The sequence below is a fragment of the Fusarium solani genome, assembly GCF_023522795.1.
Source record: "Fusarium solani strain SB1 chromosome Unknown bctg00000006, whole genome shotgun sequence".
Taxonomy (NCBI): domain Eukaryota; kingdom Fungi; phylum Ascomycota; class Sordariomycetes; order Hypocreales; family Nectriaceae; genus Fusarium; species Fusarium solani.
Window position 1 is genome coordinate 3,329,994 of NW_027072151.1, and position 16,109 is coordinate 3,346,102.

General features: G+C 51.4%; 8 protein-coding genes across 8 annotated transcripts; 4 read left to right on the forward strand and 4 right to left on the reverse strand.

Annotated features, from left to right (window-relative positions):
* Positions 1-236: 236 nt before the first annotated feature.
* MRS44_010768 (uncharacterized protein) lies at positions 237-1,891 on the reverse strand (the record flags this gene model as incomplete). Its single annotated transcript, XM_065620236.1, has 4 exons — positions 237-551; positions 601-883; positions 933-1,411; positions 1,511-1,891. 4 exons carry the CDS (start codon positions 1,889-1,891, stop codon positions 237-239), a joined length of 1,458 nt encoding a protein of 485 aa, XP_065476425.1.
* Positions 1,892-2,342: 451 nt separating this feature from the next.
* Positions 2,343-3,454, reverse strand: MRS44_010769 (uncharacterized protein; the record flags this gene model as incomplete). Its single annotated transcript, XM_046284500.2, has 2 exons — positions 2,343-3,209; positions 3,290-3,454. The coding sequence occupies 2 exons, from the start codon at positions 3,452-3,454 to the stop codon at positions 2,343-2,345; spliced, it is 1,032 nt and encodes a 343-aa protein (XP_046128195.1).
* Positions 3,455-3,670: 216 nt separating this feature from the next.
* Positions 3,671-5,970, reverse strand: MRS44_010770 (uncharacterized protein; the record flags this gene model as incomplete). The annotated part of the gene is made up of 6 exons (XM_065620237.1): positions 3,671-4,531; positions 4,607-4,855; positions 4,914-5,628; positions 5,717-5,735; positions 5,792-5,845; positions 5,907-5,970. The coding sequence occupies 6 exons, from the start codon at positions 5,968-5,970 to the stop codon at positions 3,671-3,673; spliced, it is 1,962 nt and encodes a 653-aa protein (XP_065476426.1).
* A 657-nt stretch (positions 5,971-6,627) lies between these two features.
* Positions 6,628-7,002, forward strand: MRS44_010771 (uncharacterized protein; the record flags this gene model as incomplete). Its single annotated transcript, XM_065620238.1, has 1 exon — positions 6,628-7,002. The coding sequence occupies one exon, from the start codon at positions 6,628-6,630 to the stop codon at positions 7,000-7,002; it is 375 nt and encodes a 124-aa protein (XP_065476427.1).
* A 704-nt stretch (positions 7,003-7,706) lies between these two features.
* MRS44_010772 (uncharacterized protein) lies at positions 7,707-8,168 on the forward strand (the record flags this gene model as incomplete). Its single annotated transcript, XM_046284499.2, has 3 exons — positions 7,707-7,839; positions 7,886-7,935; positions 7,995-8,168. The coding sequence occupies 3 exons, from the start codon at positions 7,707-7,709 to the stop codon at positions 8,166-8,168; spliced, it is 357 nt and encodes a 118-aa protein (XP_046128193.1).
* Positions 8,169-9,167: 999 nt separating this feature from the next.
* On the reverse strand, positions 9,168-10,303 carry MRS44_010773 (uncharacterized protein; the record flags this gene model as incomplete). The annotated part of the gene is made up of 3 exons (XM_046284498.2): positions 9,168-9,369; positions 9,426-10,024; positions 10,160-10,303. 3 exons carry the CDS (start codon positions 10,301-10,303, stop codon positions 9,168-9,170), a joined length of 945 nt encoding a protein of 314 aa, XP_046128192.1.
* Positions 10,304-12,072: 1,769 nt separating this feature from the next.
* On the forward strand, positions 12,073-12,891 carry MRS44_010774 (uncharacterized protein; the record flags this gene model as incomplete). Its single annotated transcript, XM_046277121.2, has 1 exon — positions 12,073-12,891. One exon carries the CDS (start codon positions 12,073-12,075, stop codon positions 12,889-12,891), a length of 819 nt encoding a protein of 272 aa, XP_046128191.1.
* A 1,559-nt stretch (positions 12,892-14,450) lies between these two features.
* On the forward strand, positions 14,451-15,950 carry MRS44_010775 (uncharacterized protein; the record flags this gene model as incomplete). Its single annotated transcript, XM_046277120.2, has 1 exon — positions 14,451-15,950. The coding sequence occupies one exon, from the start codon at positions 14,451-14,453 to the stop codon at positions 15,948-15,950; it is 1,500 nt and encodes a 499-aa protein (XP_046128190.1).
* Between the last annotated feature and the right edge of the window lie 159 nt (positions 15,951-16,109).

Sequence of the window (16,109 nt, forward strand, 5' to 3'; positions counted from 1 at the left end):
ACAAAATAAGAGATACATCCGAAATGATTCCTTCGTCTTGTCTTGGGGCACTGATGTACACGGCTGTGGCGTCGAAGTGGGAGATGGCAGGCAACCTGGTCCTTCAAGTCTAATATCTGTCACAATACACCTTTTACCTCTAAACATAGGTACTGCCCCTGATCCAAGGGATCGATGTCTAAATACCGTGAATGGTACCTTGCATGACTGGGTACGGTCAATATGACCAAACGCCCTCATCTTCTTCGCACACGACACATTAAAGGACCTTCCTTCTCCGAGATTCCAACGCTGATGGTAGAAATGATCTGCGTTGGATCCTCCATCTCAAGGTGATAGTTCTTAAAGGTCGTAGCAACGAGCTTGAGCATGTTCGTCATGGCCATGTTTCGCCCAATGCACATTCGATGACCCATGCTGAATGGGCTGAGGAAACGTTGAAGCCTCTCACCGTCCTTGCTGAGAAATCTAGAGGGGTCAAACTTGTTGTGATCGGTACCCCATATGGAGGGGTTGTGGTGGACGACGTGATTCAGGCTGAATACAACGGTCTTGTAGCTCCTTGTTAGCTGATTGCCATGTAATAGGGGGGAAACGTACTCCTTTTGGGATAACATGGCCTCCGATCTCGAACCCTTCCCTGGCCGTCACCCTTCGTTCCAGTGGCATAGTAAAGACAGAGTTCATTCGAAAGTTTTCGTTCAAGCATGCCATCAAGTATGGCAGCTTTGTTTCGAGGCCTTCAATAGGTATAATGTCTGACTCGACGTTCGCAAGAGTTGCATCAACCTCGTCTACGACTTTGGCATGGATGGCTGGATTTTGGAGAATGTGGGAAAAGAGAAGAGTGAGGGTTCCGGAAGTCGTGTGGGAGCCTGCGACACTGAGACCAAGTTAGTATCAGGGTGCAAAGACGACCTCCGGCCACTTACATGAACGCGAATGCCTCTGTTTGTATGTCAAGTTCCGTGAGCCTGGCGCCTGTTTGTGGGTCCACGGCATTGATCAAACTGGTGATAAGGTCCTTTCGAGCAGCACCTGTGTCTGCCATGCGACTGCTGACGCACTTGGCAGTCAGATTCTTTAGGTCTCGTCGTGCTGCGAGAAGCTGTTGTAACCATGGGACTGGCGTCCAGGGGGAAATGGCTTTGATGAAGGGCATCAGGTCGGGAATCATGCCTAGAAGGCAAGCGAGGAAGATGTGGTCGTTGATGGGGGGTAACTTCGAGGCATCTTGGTCGACCTGTGAGTTGAATTGACAACGGAAGGCGAGATCTCCTAGGACATCAAGCACGAAGAAGGCGATCAACTCTTTGAGGTCGAAGACTTGGCCGGTTTTGGAATACTCGTCAAGGTTTCTGCGAAATTGCACAAGGTGCTCGTCAATGTATTGCTCCATCTCTTTGATAGACTGCAGAGAAAATGCGTGTGCCATTTGCCGTCGTCGAAGCGAGTGTACCTTGACAAGTTAATGATTTTACCCGGGCCTGACAAGATTTCTGTGACTCACCTCCTCATCTTGAGTTCCGAACAGATTGGGGTTGAACGAAGTGAAACCATCGTAGAAAGGAGTCTTGGCCAGGGTTCGACCGGCTTTGTAGATCTTGGGGACGGCATCTCCCTGTCTGAAGGAGAGTTGGTTGGGGCCGATACGGACAATATCGCCGTGCTTTTCGTGCAACGCGATGAGAGTGTCCGGTAGATGCAGGCTCCATAGTTGCTGAACTTTCCAGAGATTTGTAAAAGATGCAAGAAAAGGACCGGGGTATTTTGACAAGGGGTGAATGTTGCGATAGTAGAAGACGTAGAGGACGGCCAATAGAGCAATCAACGCTGTGATCGACGCGAAGAGGTGCTCAGAGGCGACTGATAGTAGCCCGTCGAAATCCATGGTTGTTGCGCTTCTAGACGACACTGGATCAGAAACAGATATCATAATCTCTGAAAGATCAGTCTTATAAGCCAGGTTTGCTACAACCCCCAACAGTCTGGCCTCGGAATGGTCACAAACGGAAGCGGAAGCGGAAAGGCTCCCTCGGGTGCATCTCCAGGCGATCATACGGCAACATGATGCACAGCTCTTAGCCGTTCGGCATTGTTTTGCGGATCGATAGTTCGAACGTATCAGTCCGTGGTAAACCGAGTTACTCCGCCGTAAGAACCTTGGGTTAGACAGTGCTAGCTTGGTACATGATGGAGCTTAGAAGCAATGAGGTAGAAACAGGGGGCGTCACAGGTCCTATCAAGACAACTTCCATGAGGCTGGTGTGAGTTTGCTACCTCGATCGATGTGCTCACAATCTAGCAACGGTTCCATACAACTACATGACCCTACTACAGGACTAGTTGGCTACAGGCTGCTCAAGGAAACCAATTACTTTCCGAAGAGACTCGACGGCAATCACATCATCCCCGGCTGAGGTTTCGACGTTCACGTTACCAGCCCTTGCGTCAAAACCGTGCTCCGCGTCGGGTGGGTATTCTGTCAACACCTGCACTCCAGATGCCTTGAGCTTCTCTTCCGCCTCGGTACTACACTCGAGTGGCACGGCTGTGTCATTGATACCGTGAAGTAGCATGACGCGTGGGAGGCCGTTCAGGTCGCCAAAGTGAAGTGGAAACAGACGCCGGTGTTCTTCTGGTATTGCCTTGACCCCTTCGGCGGCAATTTGGCGAGCAAGGCCGGCAATGCCAGTCATGTAGTCAGGAAACAAGGCGTCAATGTGTAGCGCCGCAACAAGAGCGAGCCTCGGGTCAGTAGCCGGGTTGGTAACGGGATAAGCTGAGACGGGCTTCCTCTTGTCGCCTTCGGTCTTCTTCATGGGCCATGCTTCCAAGATAGCGCCGGTCTCGACCAGTGGCCGCCCAAATATGTTATTTCCGGCAGTTGTGTAGCGAGGCCCAGCGGGATTAAGCATCCCATAGACAAGCAGAAGGGCACGAGGCTTTCTAGGAGTCGAGATGGCGGTGTTGAGAGCCAAGTACGCCCCGGCGCTCGACCCAGCAAGCAAAATTGAGTCGACAGGGCGGCCTAGTAGCTCTGGGAGCGACGAGTAGACCCATTTGTAAGCATCCGCGGCGTCTTCGATGGCGCTATGGGCGGTCGACTCGGGCATTAGGCGATAGTCAGGAGTTACAAAGATCCATCCTCGCGAGGCGCAAGCGTGTACAAGCCAGTATGGCAAAAAGGCATATCTGTCTCCAACAACCTAGAAAGGTTTCAGCATGATGGATTGTGCAAACAAGGTGAAAACCCATGGAGTGGAGTAGAGCGCGAGGAGATACTCACAAGAAAACCACCGTGATAGTGAAGCAGGACGACAGCTGGAGACCCATCCGACTTTTCGGGGTACACGACGTCCACATTGATGGGTCCATCTGATGTGGTTTTGAAGGGTACTGTCTGGGACGTGTACCCAGCGAATCCCTCGAGTGGGAAGCTAGAGGTCGACATGTTGATGGCTGGTTGAAGTTTGGCCAACGTTGGGGTACCGGCGATCAAGGGCAGTGGGCCAAAACAGTTTCGAGCGAAAGAATAGGAGGAAACAGAGTCAGAACATAGTCATATTTACTGCAATAGGTCGAGGTGCTGACTTCCGAACGGAAACCTTGGTTCCTCGGCAGGTATGGCGCTAGTTCCGCTTCCGAGGCGAGCGACCTCAGGTGGGGGCTATGTCGATCCGTCCCAGGTTGCAAAGGTCCAACTGCTCCCTGTCCCACCAGCCGAGACAGGTGGAAGGTCAAAGAAGCCATTGAGCTGGTCGCGGACCATTGTGTCTCCCAGGTTGTCGACTGGCATGTCCATTGCATCCGCCTGCAACGCTGGGAACAGCTCATCAAACATCATGGCATCGGCATCAGGCGAGCAGTCCAAGCTCTCTGCTTCTTCTCCTTGCCCATTAATGCTCGATGCCGTCGTGGCAGAGTAGCTGGACAGCTGCGCCCGAAGCCTCCGTAGCCCCTGAAGACGCTTCCAAAGAGCCATGAGCAGTGGTGATCGATTGCTCAGCATCCTTATCATGTCGAGTGCAATGTCAAATTCGACCTTAACGTTGTCGCAAAACATGGAGCTGGCGTTGACGACTGCTAGCAACAGGTTTCCAAAGGCAGTTAGCAAGAGGTGCTTGAAGAAGAGGGGGTTGCGCTTGATGATGCCGGTGTTTTCGTTGAGGCCTGAGAGCATCTGCAGCGACTCCTTGGCAATAGCTGCAGCTTTATGGGCATGCCTCTGGTGCTGCGCTATCCGCGTTGGGGATTGGAGGACTGGGCGATAGATTAGGTTGTATAGATGGCTCTTGCGGAGGAATATCACTGCCTGGACATGTCGAATCTCCTGCCCTGGTTGTATAGATTCGAGCTTCATGTCATCGGCTAAGTGCTGATACCACTGCCCTATTTGATAGTCGAGATAGTCGAGTTCATCAAAATTGATGGCACTCTCCTTCTCGCCTTGGCTGTTGAGGGCGTGCCACGTCCTGCCTGCCAGCTTGGTCCAGTCGAGAAGCGCCGTTGTCACTGCATCATGGCCACCCTGTTTACTCGTCAGCACATCATGGCGGGAGTTACAGCATGCCGTCACACGCAGGGTTGGCAAACCATTCCATACCATGGTAAACAGCGTTGGATCAATATGACAGTCTTGTATGTAGAACGGGATCCCCTGCCCCAGACTCGTTCTTCTCTCCAGCATGTACACACACCGAAATGTCTGTAGCGCCGCGGCTTGCTCTTCCGAGTTGGCAAAGGAGTTGACGGTCGCTCGACGGTGCAAGCCCATTTCGAGACAAAGTCTGGCCGCAAAACCAATGATGCGGCCTGTTCGTACTTCTTCGTCGAGATGATAGTAATAAAGGGCCTAGGAGCATCCGTTAACATAAATGCACCGCCAAAGTATCTATGGTTTGCTCTCATACCATCAGGACTAGCAGCTGTATGTTGTTGATGGAATTCGTGCTCCATAGGAGCCCTTCAATAGCTTCAGTGGCGCTCTGGAGGAGCCTCTGAGCTAGATCATTACGGCCACCGCTCTCCAACGTTCGACCAATGGCCAAAATGAGCTTCAGCTTGTTAGTCTTATCATGGGACAAGCACTCTGCTAGAGCTCCTCGACTCCTCGTATCGTGGACGTTGACACTCTGCATAACGTCAAAAACATTATGTGCAACTTCTAACATCTGCTCCTTGCTAACAACGGCATAGAGAGAGCCAGTTTCCGAAAACCACTGTTCAATGTTGTTGATGGCATCTCCTCGATTCATATCCCACAGAGGGTCTTGGGCTAGGAGCTTCATGAATGGTCCATATTGTGCCAGCTGGGATGGCACGTTTGAGGCACGGCTTGTGCCTTGAGTGGACCTGTCTAGTATGGTTGCTGGTATTCCCATGGCCTTGAGGTTTCCTTTGACGACTTCAAAGGTAAACTCGGAGCTGGAGGGGCCACAAAATTCGGGTGAGTTATGACCCCCTTCAGACGGTCTCTGGCTTGATCGGGTATCCGATCGAGGACTTGAGTATTGGAAAGTCGCAGGTGACGGGTTTTGTGCCGGGGTAGGGTTTGTCATGTCGAGGGGGGTTTCCTGTTGAGTGACATGTTGAGAAGGCCTGGTTGATCTGGTTGAATCTGGGCTCCTAAGATCTCGTCAGTTATCTAGGTTGTTATTATGACGAGTCAAGATAAGTAAGAATAGAATTAAACGAATGGAGCATCTTAACTGACTGTGGATCGGGTTGCTGAACTGCCGGAATTCGAGGTAGTGGGTGATATTCACATGGGATTGAAGATCGAACACACTTCGCACAAGGGTCGGCTCCATCGCATTTGACCTTTCTTCGCTTGCACTCGTTGCTAGAACATGGTTCAGACAGATATCTCACATGGAGGGCGCTTATCCAGCACACGGGCTTACCATGCTTGATTGACATAAGGATCCCTTCTGTTCCGCCGATGCCGATGCGCGGCATGTCGGTCATTGCTTGCGACCATTGTACAATGTGGGCTACAGGTAGGTTTAGTATGACTATCAGAAAGTCCTTTGGTGCTGGGTTACGCGTGGGAATGGCAGGGCAGCGTTGTCCGTAACTTGGTCAGAGAGAAATGCTTCTACCCCTCTGACCAGACTCGGGGTACAATTCACGGGTCACATTTCCCGCGCGAGGCGTGCCGCATGCTATGCCGAGGTGGAGCTGGCTTCTCCGCTCCCCACGATTCCCCAGATCAACCCTATGTCTTGTTCAAAATGCGGGGAAATACACGGTTCCGAGGAGGGCGTTCCGAGCTTCCGTGAGGTACAGGTACCTTTACACTCGCTTCCGTTCTGCCACAACAGAATATGTGGACGCTAAGAAACCAGATCGACGAGCGTGGGCAATGCCAGCAGTCCCCGACTACTTGTAGCTTATATGCCATAAACGCAGCTCCCTCTCTCCTGATACAGATCTAAGGACAACTTAGAAACCTTTGAGACTCCCCGCACTTCAGAGGGAACCCATTTACGTCCTTGCATCGGCCCAGTTCTCAAGGAGACTATACACTGACGTCGGTACTTTCATAAATTCGACAGGTTCCTACTCCCCTTGCTGCGAAGTTATCCATGCCCGGTAGTTTGTCTTGGTCTCTACTTTATCGCCATGACTTTTGTCGAGCGATACGGGTACCACGCGACCAACAAGGCCCCTTCATACGGTGTCCTTGCTAGTCTTAACAATATGGCAGAATCTTCCGAGCTGACTCTCTGGAATCCATCATCCCAACAGCGACGGGACAGTCAGGCCTCTTGTGACAAAGGGTGGGCTAACACGAGTGGAAGTCTTCGGCGGATGTCGAGCAGTGAGCATATGGCGAACGACTTGAACGTCATGCTGCTGGATACGACAAAGCTCTGGTGGAAGAAGCACGGAAAAGTCAGCTATGCAAGACTCACCAGCTTTCAATGTGCCGACCACATTATGCCACACCTTTGTCATGACACTGCCAAGTTTCAATTCCGGATTGTCAACGCGTAGCAGATAGTGCCGTATGAGTAATTGCTCAGAAGGCCACTACGCTACACCTGCGGCATATTCTCTCTACAGATATTCGGCATAGAGATTGCGGAAAATGAGAATTGCGTTACACACGACATTCATGGAATTGGAATTATCTTGATCGCTGGTACACTCCAGGATTTTCGACAATTTGACACTCGTAATGCTGAAATATGGCTTTGCTTTCACTGCAGGAATGGCCATGATCTCCAATACGGCATCTCAAGACAATGAGTAAAGGCAAGACAGCTCGTCACCAGAACCGACAAGGAGGTAAGAAATTATAGGATATAAATAACTCTCACAGGCAGATTATTCAAAGGCCTTCGTAACGCCTCCCTATCTCCAAAGATACCACCCAGTTTCATCCCGAATTCCAAATACAAAGGCCAGGGTAGCTTTGGCGAGTGTCACCCCGGACGGATCGACAAAATATATATGTCAAAACCTCGAATCTATTATATGTTTACATCATCACCTGTCGCAGGTGAGTAGATCCGGTTTCGGGGCGTTCATACCCCGGGTTCGCTGCAACCCCTCAACGGAGAAATTGCCGAGAATGATGCCGAGCCCCAGAACCGTTTGACCCCGCCCAACCGTTGATCTTTTTAACGGTTGAGCGGTTTATAACTTCTTTGACAAGACAATTCGGCGAACTTGGCACGATAACACCTATCTTGAACATGGCTACTCGCAAAGGACCCTTCAGACTCGTTACGGTCAACACTGCTCCTGAGAGAGCGAAGCGGTTGATCGGTCGTTTGATCGATGCTCTGAAGGAGGACTATGACATTACTCATGTTGATAACTGTGAAAGTATGTTTGTCCGCTCTTCTGTGTATCAAGTATCTCACCTCGGCAGATATCGACCAGGTGGTACCCAAGGTGACTGAACATCGCCCAAACGTCCTAGTAAGATGGCACCCTATCATACCATGGAGGCTTATAGAGTCAATTGCTAATGCCACCAGTTCTGCGCATCAATGTGGACGCCCGAGGAGGCGGATAAGATTCAAGCCCTGGCAAGATCCATCGTCCCGGACATCAAAACGCACGCCATCCCTCAAGGGCTGCAAGTCGAGAAGGGTCCTGATGCGATCGTGGAGTATCTTGTTGAGAAGGTTCCCCCTTTGCTTGACTCGTGAGGGTAACATTGGTGGAAACGACCCCATGGGAATTGCCGGTGGTGGCGGCGCCAAGTTGAATGCAAACAAATGTCACAGAGCCAACTCTAATCTCTTGAGGCGCGACTACATAAGGGCATGTGATTTGTATTTTCAAGCCTTCAACTTGCACATTTTAATTACCACCAGAGTCTAGACCGTCGAACTATCACCATTCAGTCAACCGAGGAGACTACATTAATCCATGTTTGGCGAGCTAGATGCCAAAATGAGTAGACAATGCAACCTTGCTTATGCTTATCAATGGGAGGGCATAACGTTAGAGTTGTAGTGGCATAAAAAATTACAGTTCAGCGGTCTGGAATTTTTGAATAATTAAACAAGGACCGTCCGTGCCATGAAAAAAGCCTCAATTGCGTATCCATCGACACGATAAAAAGAGGCACCGGCGTCTGCCAAGACACGAATGCCAAGAGGATATCGAACGATATGTAAACTCTAAGCCTTGACAGCTAATATTCTCCACGATCCATAACTAATCCCGCAGGCAGTGCTTTTGTGTGGAGAGGGACGCGTGTCGGATCTCACGCATTGATCGGCCTCTCAACCTGCCTGAATGGGGATGACGGGGATGCGGCTCCCCGTGCGAGAATGCCAAGATATGGGGGGGACGGACGACGGTTGAGCCGTTGGGATTTGGGGTCGGGGGGACGGGTTAAGATATGGCAGCTGCAAAGACTCGTAATCTCGCGTGTTTTGCACAGGGGATTTGGTTCTTTGGCCAACAGGCGCTCATGCGTTCGTCATCCTCTCGTCACTTTTCGAGGGTCCGACGGGGCAAAGTGCACAGTTGGGATAAGGAGCAAGGGTCTTTAAAGTTCAAGGACAAGATCAACAAAGTCTATATTGCCAGATTGTGCTGGGTACAGCAGGCATTTAAACGGTGACAGGCATAAGGACACAATTTCCGACACACAAAAATCCCTCGTATAAAAACAATTACTCCACCAACAACACAAATCAGTCATCGTGCTCATCCTCGGCGTCTGCGGCCAGCTGCAACAGGTTCTCCTCTCCGGGGGCGTTCTGGGGATATCGCGCATTGAAGCCAATGACGGATCGGGCCTTGAGGTACGTGCTGGTCTTGATGGAAACCTTTTGGTTGGAGACGAGCCACCGGACGCCTTCGCTGCAAGGAGGCGTTGTAAGCGAGCCAGCGTATCTAGAAAAGATTGTCAGCAAGCCACTCATTATTAGTTGTCGTTTGTCACAACTCACGATTGAAACGATCCAGAGGTCAGGAGCTTGACAAGCTCAGACATGGCCAGCGGCCCCGTGTGAGTGGTTGCGCCAGGGGTCGCAATCTTATCGACAGACCCCAGAACTGTTTCAAGCAGAGTGGATGGTGTGGCTGCACTCTGCCGAGGCTCCAGCGCAGACCTCTTTTCTGCCTTTCCTCTGCTGCCTCGGCCGTAGTGGCTCTTGGCAGAAGACGCAGCGCCATCGTCCAGGTCAATGTAAACACCAATGACAGCAATTTCCTGCTCCGCGGTCTGCCACACCATGTGCATCTCCATGGCCATGCTCGTACCGTTGTCAAGATGCTCGCTGGGGAGGTGGAAATGGAACTGCTTCAGCTCGTAGGACTTTTCGGCGATCTCGAGGCTGCCACCGCCAGCCTCCTCGGCGAGCACCTCGACGGTGGTGCCGAGATTCTCAAATTCGGCGCCCTCGGTAAAGTCGGGGATTTCGAGGGTCATCTCGGATGCAGGGATGAGGTTGAACGAGCCCTTGGCCATGTTGATTGGCGACTGGTTCTTGCCCGTGGCGCACATGGCGTTGGCAGCTGGGTCGAGAGAGTACCAGTTGACTGGGCCCTAACAAGAGTTAAAAAATGTTGACCCTTGAAAAATGCAACTGGAATATAGTGTTTTCAGGGTTTTGTGCATGTTGTGAGGTTTCACCGAAGGATGATGCTTAAAATGAAATCGTGATCGGATCGAAAAACTTACTTTGATACCGTTGTATCCAAACTTGGGCTCTTCAAAGGCCCCAGCCTCAGCTCGAGGGTGCAGATGAGTTCCATAGGCGCAAGAAGCCAGGACCTGGGGAGCCGAAGCGGCCAGGAGAGTAAAGAGGTATGACCAAGCAGGCATGGTGAAAAGGTATCCAGAAGCTGGCGAGTTTCAAATGGAGGTATAGATGCCAGCTATTCCAAACAATGAAAAAGAAGAAATAATAGTATATGCAGTACTGAAGAGAAACTGAGAAACTGATTCAAACACAATGATGAGAAACAATATCGAGAGGATGGTCTTGCATCTTTAAGTATTTCGAGTCATGCCCACCTACCTTAAAAAGATCACATCGCATCTGGGTACTACCATGACAAGGCCTCACCCCCCCAGGGGCTGTGTGAAGGGGGCCGGGGCTTACATGGGCATTGCAACGCATTCACTGCACTGCAAAAGGGCTCACCGGATATCCCACCCCCTGCCCCCAATGGGACCCCAAGGGCCTGTCAGCGAATGTCACGCCACAGGCGCCAGCGCAGGTCTAGAGCGCCTGGGAGCGAGACCCCTGGGGCCCGCGCTGGGGGACGCCTCCTCTGACGGGTTTGCCGCTGTTGAGAGAGGGAGAAAAAAAGGGTCCTGGGGTTTTAGTGGGCGTCTGGGACACAGAATCTCAGACAAGATGCATCTAAAAATGGAGGCGTTGATGTCGTAGACGCCCACAGCTGCAAGACCGGGCCGCAGAGATCCGAGAGTTTAGAGTTGACTTTTTCCATTTCTAATTCCCACCAATAACTCAGATATCCCGATAACTCGTATATCTGCTCGTGTTATTTGCCAAGGCAAAGAGAGTTTGGTTGTAGGGTCTTTGCCAAGTCAAACGGCCATGCACCTGCAGGTCGAGTGCAGGGCATTTCAAGACCCAAGAGTCTGGGCAGAGGAACCAAAGTATGGGATAGATCGACCACGACTGAGCGTATTCTGGGCAGCTCCTTCAGTATAGCTCCCTTCTTCCGAGGTGCCACAACGACTGCACAGCTATCCCATTCATTTGCATTCTGCCGCTGCAAGCTAAGGCATCGCATTATTGACGCACTTCCGGTCCGGCTGCGGGCGCACGACGAGACGCGGAAACAGACTGGCGACTCGGCTTGTGTGATGTTCACTAGCTTACGAATGGAAGAATGCTACCTTTTCCTCTCGGTAATCGCGAGCAGCCAAACACTCTTGTTGAGTCCCGGCGCCTGGAGGTGTTTGCCAAGACCCCCCTGTCCTCGTTTGGGTAAGGGTTCAGACGAGGTCCAGACAGGGCTGAATCATTTGTCCAACCCCTTCTTGGCGACCTGATACAACCGTGTGACTCGGGTCAAATTTCTTAAATGGTAACCTTTATAGTAAGCTTAAGTTATCACGGGCTACTCTATTTTGTTCTAGTTTAGTGTTTTGGCCTGTCTGTCCAGCTGGTCAGGCCTGTCTCTGCTGTGCCACAGTTAGTGTGCTGCGCAATGTGGCAGACGCTGTGGCTTTGACCTCGCTCTTTTGGTGGTTTATTAAATCCGATGTCGCGAGACGACGTAAATCCGGCTTCATTGTTAGGCAGGAGATATAATTGATTAAATCCGAATACTATGACGATGGATAAAGTCAAAATAACTATTTAATAATTGACATAATTCGTGTTGTTGTCAATATTTTATCCATCATTTTCTCTCTTCACCACCAAAAGCTGACATCATCAGCCACTCATTCGGGCTTCTCGGGGACTGCAGGTTAGGTTACCCCTCAGCACACACAGCACAGCAACCACACACTGCCCGCATTGCCGTGATTGATTCCACACGTTTTCATCCTCTCCACGAGTCCCAGGTATCACAGCCTCGACTGTCGGTCGCCGTCAGCTTCTCCCCCGGAAAATGGCCCCCCTGTACAAAAAGGCCCTTGTCCTGGGCGCATCGTCGGGCATCGGAGCCGCCCTCGCAGCAAAGCTCATCAAGACCGGCACGAAGGTCATTGTCGTCGGCCGCCGCAAAGACCGGCTCGACGCTTTTGTGGAGGCGCACGGCTCGGATAATGCGAGCGCCGTGGCTTTCGACGTGACAAATCTCACCGGTGTCAGGGCCTTTGCTGACGAGGTCATCCGCTCCAACCCCGATCTTGACTGTGTGGTTGTCAACTCTGGCATTCAGCGGGGCTTTGACTTTTCGAGGCCCGAGACGGTGGATTTGGATGTCCTTGGCGACGAGATCACGACAAACTACACTTCTGCTGTTTACCTGACGGCTGCCTTTATTCCTCATCTCAAGAAGCAGACGCAGGGACACCTCGTATATGTCAGCGCCACTCTCGGGTTGATCCCATCGATGATCCGGACCCCGAACTACAATGCCTCCAAGTCTGCACTTCACACATTTATCCTCAATGTGCGGCAGCAGCTCCGCGAGGGAGGGTGTTCCAACGTGCGCATGGTAGAGGTGTTCCCGCCTGCCGTGCAGACCGAGTTGCATGATGAGCACCACCAGCCGGATCTCGTCAATGGCGGGGAGATCGGCATGCCGCTGGGAGAGTATACTGACAAGATGTATGACGGACTGGTCAAGGGCGATGATCAGTTTGCCATTGGGCCGGGTGAGAATCTTCTCAAGGAGGGCGGATGGGAACATCAGCGAACGCAGCTGTATGAGGCTGGGCAGCAAGTTCTGAAGGGTTCGCTGGCCAAGTATCTGAAAAAGTAACAAGCATAATGTCCGTACCGGAAGGGAAATGGCCCGGACCTGAGCTGCATAAGCAGCGACAACTAGGGTAGTGAGCTGCAATGCCAAGGCACTTGAGGCCAATGATAAGACTTTGAAACAACATGGCAACCGGGATAAGCCCTTGTGGCTGTATTGACTATTTCTATTGATAGATCTAGGTTTGTCTCTAACATTTGTCCCGTTCTAGTGTTTTGTCCCCTTGTCTCTCAATTCAGCGCAAGTAGATTCGGCGAATACCAGACAACTCCGACGCAGCAGCACATTTATCTGCCCTTGATCACTTGACTACCGATCTTTCTCTCATCGGGACAATAGATATGAAGGCGAGACTTTGCATCCACGCCAATTCGCGCAGGGTCTCACGACATAAAGGCTTGCATCCGGGAACCCGTCCTTGTCCTCCCTCAACAGATCGGAGGTCGGAAAGCTTGAGTGGGATAAGGCGCCGAGAGAAAAATGTGTCTCAGCCCTATGTGTGAAGATGCTTAGCTCTCGATATACGGTTGACCCAACCTCAGTCTATCAAAATACCGATTGTTGAATCTGCATGTTAGTCAACCCGGCTGTGGCGCTCAGTCCGAGACTCCCGTAAGTTGTGTCGCTTGAAGCTGCTCGGGTTCGCGCTAATCGAGATAGCACGTGGCACTGCGTTCCTAGCTTCATCCTATGTCCTATAATTCCACTTGCCATGCTGTCCCCTCACAAGTCGCCGTGATCTTGGCGTTCTAGGAGGCCTAACTCTAGACTCGACCTTGGTCCGTAGTGCACCCACCCCTCTTCATTGCCACATCCTCGTACCTCGTATAGTTACAGATCATTGCTGAATAAGGTTCTGATCCCATTAAGCCTCCTGCATCTGTATCCGTGATGATTGACGTGTCGTAGAGGCGTTTGTGCTTCCCTGGCCGGGTGACACCCGTGTCCCCCGCTTTGGGTTACCCTCACACACAACCACAGAAGTGGCTTCGGGAATACGGTAAGAAGCATCAATGTGTAAAGAGTTGGTGGTATCTTATTCACTTCATTAGAGACCCTCAAGTCCCGATTGGCTTCAGCAACGGTAACCCTGGGTACGGCAGACCGAGCAACTACCAAGCCAGACTACAAATCAGGTTCAACATGGAGAGATATGCCATTTGATTTCAGCCACCTTACTGTGAAAACTGGCATATCCTCACCCTTCATTGCAACTGCCCTTGGCGGCATTGACTTTGCATAATGGATTCTCAAGTACCTTGGTAGGTCAGGTACCTAGACTTGTGGCCCCTCATGAAAGCATCTTCGGAACTTATCAACCTTATCACGTCTCCGAAACCGTGACATGAATTCAAATGAGCCATTCTCATTGATAGATTACTTAACACAGTATAGGTACTGTAACAGTGCTTCTGCCAAGTCCTTTCCTGGCATGGGCGCCTTGGGCGGCCAATAGCTTCACGTGACTAAATCCATCCGTCACACAGCCTCAACTCGTCTCAGGCTGAAGCGGTTTTGCTCCTTCAACCAACAAACATCAGCGACCGCCAGGGTAACCCACCATGCGTCTCATCAACATCGAGACGTTAAAGCTTGAAACATTTCTCGGAGAAGTCCCTCCTTATGCCATCTTGTCTCATACATGGGGCGAAGGTGAAGTCACGCTTCAGGACCTCGATAGCGATGACCTCGAGGAAAAACCAGGATGGGACAAGATTGTGGGATTCTGTCAAACTGTCACGGAGCACCTACCTGATCCGCCGCGCTACGCTTGGGTAGATACGTGTTGCATCGACAAGACCAGCAGCGCTGAGCTGTCAGAGTCCATCAATGCCATGTTTCGCTGGTATAAGGAGTCTCAGTGCTGCTTCGCATATCTCCAGGACGTGACATCCGAAAATCTGGGGCGGCTGGAACAGTCTCGCTGGTTCACAAGAGGTTGGACACTTCAGGAGCTGCTTGCACCAGTGACAGTCGACTTTTTCGATCGAGATTGGGACTTTATCGGCAACAAGGTTGACCTGGGAGAAAGAATCTCGCGGAGGACCAACATTGATATCGAGACACTCAGGACTGGGGATATGTCAGAGGCCAGTGTTTCTCAAAAGATGTCTTGGGCTTCCAGCAGACAGACAACGAGGCCTGAAGACATTGCATACTGCTTGCTCGGCATCTTCGACATCAGCATGACCATGCTTTACGGCGAAGGAGAAAAGGCCTTCATTCGACTCCAAGAAGAGATTCTCAAGGAGTATGACGACCATACAATATTTGCATGGGACTCATCCTCAGTTCCAGAATCTGCTTCCACAATTGGCACGCTGGCACCTCATCCGTCCTACTTCAGCAAGAGCTCACACTTTCAACCTCATCCGAGTTCTGGTGACCCAGTAACCATTACCAACCGAGGCATCCGACTTGGACTACCCATCATAGAGGAGAGCAAGAACCCTGGGCAGAAGCTTGGTCTACTCTCTTGCTTCTCAGACGGTGGTGCTGGCTCAGCTGTAGGCATCGCCCTCTTGCGCAAGTCCCACGACCTCCAAGAGTACAGTCGTTCTCGCGCTCCCCCAGTCGAGCTATCTATGCGCGCGTTCAACTTTCCACCGACGACTGTGTTCTTGACAAAGAGGAATGGGTACTCACACAGAGAGGGCATGATCAGCAAGTGCTGGCTTCATTATTGGCCCAAGGTCCAACCTCTACGGTCTTACCCGACTGGTTCATGGCAGCACGACCCATATACAGAAAACATGACGATGAGGCTGCCCAAGGGGGGTGCAGAAGAGGTCAAAGCAAGCATCGTATTCCAGGTGGTTTCGTCGGGGGCATGTTTCTCTCTGGCACTCACTGTGAGACCGCGGGAAAGAACAGGCAAGGTCGGCCTGATACCAGTCTCGAAAGAAGCAGACCAGGCGGATCATGTGTTCAAGATGCTGAGCAATATGCCAATGGGGAATCAAGGGAATCTGAAGGTGCCTGGTCTGGCCGTGTATGCTGAGTGTCGGGTGCAATCGATTCGAGGGTCATGGATGTGTGACATTAAGGTTACTACAAGTTAGAGGCTGATAGATGGGCTGGGCAAGTTGATTCTGGAGGAGGAATGGCCCTGAAGTAGCGATGATGAGCATGATGCTATCCGGGATAGAATACTTGTAGACCTCATCTTGTTCAACTGTTGGCCTTGCAGGAACATCTCGGGGTCTACCTCGCGAGCTAGA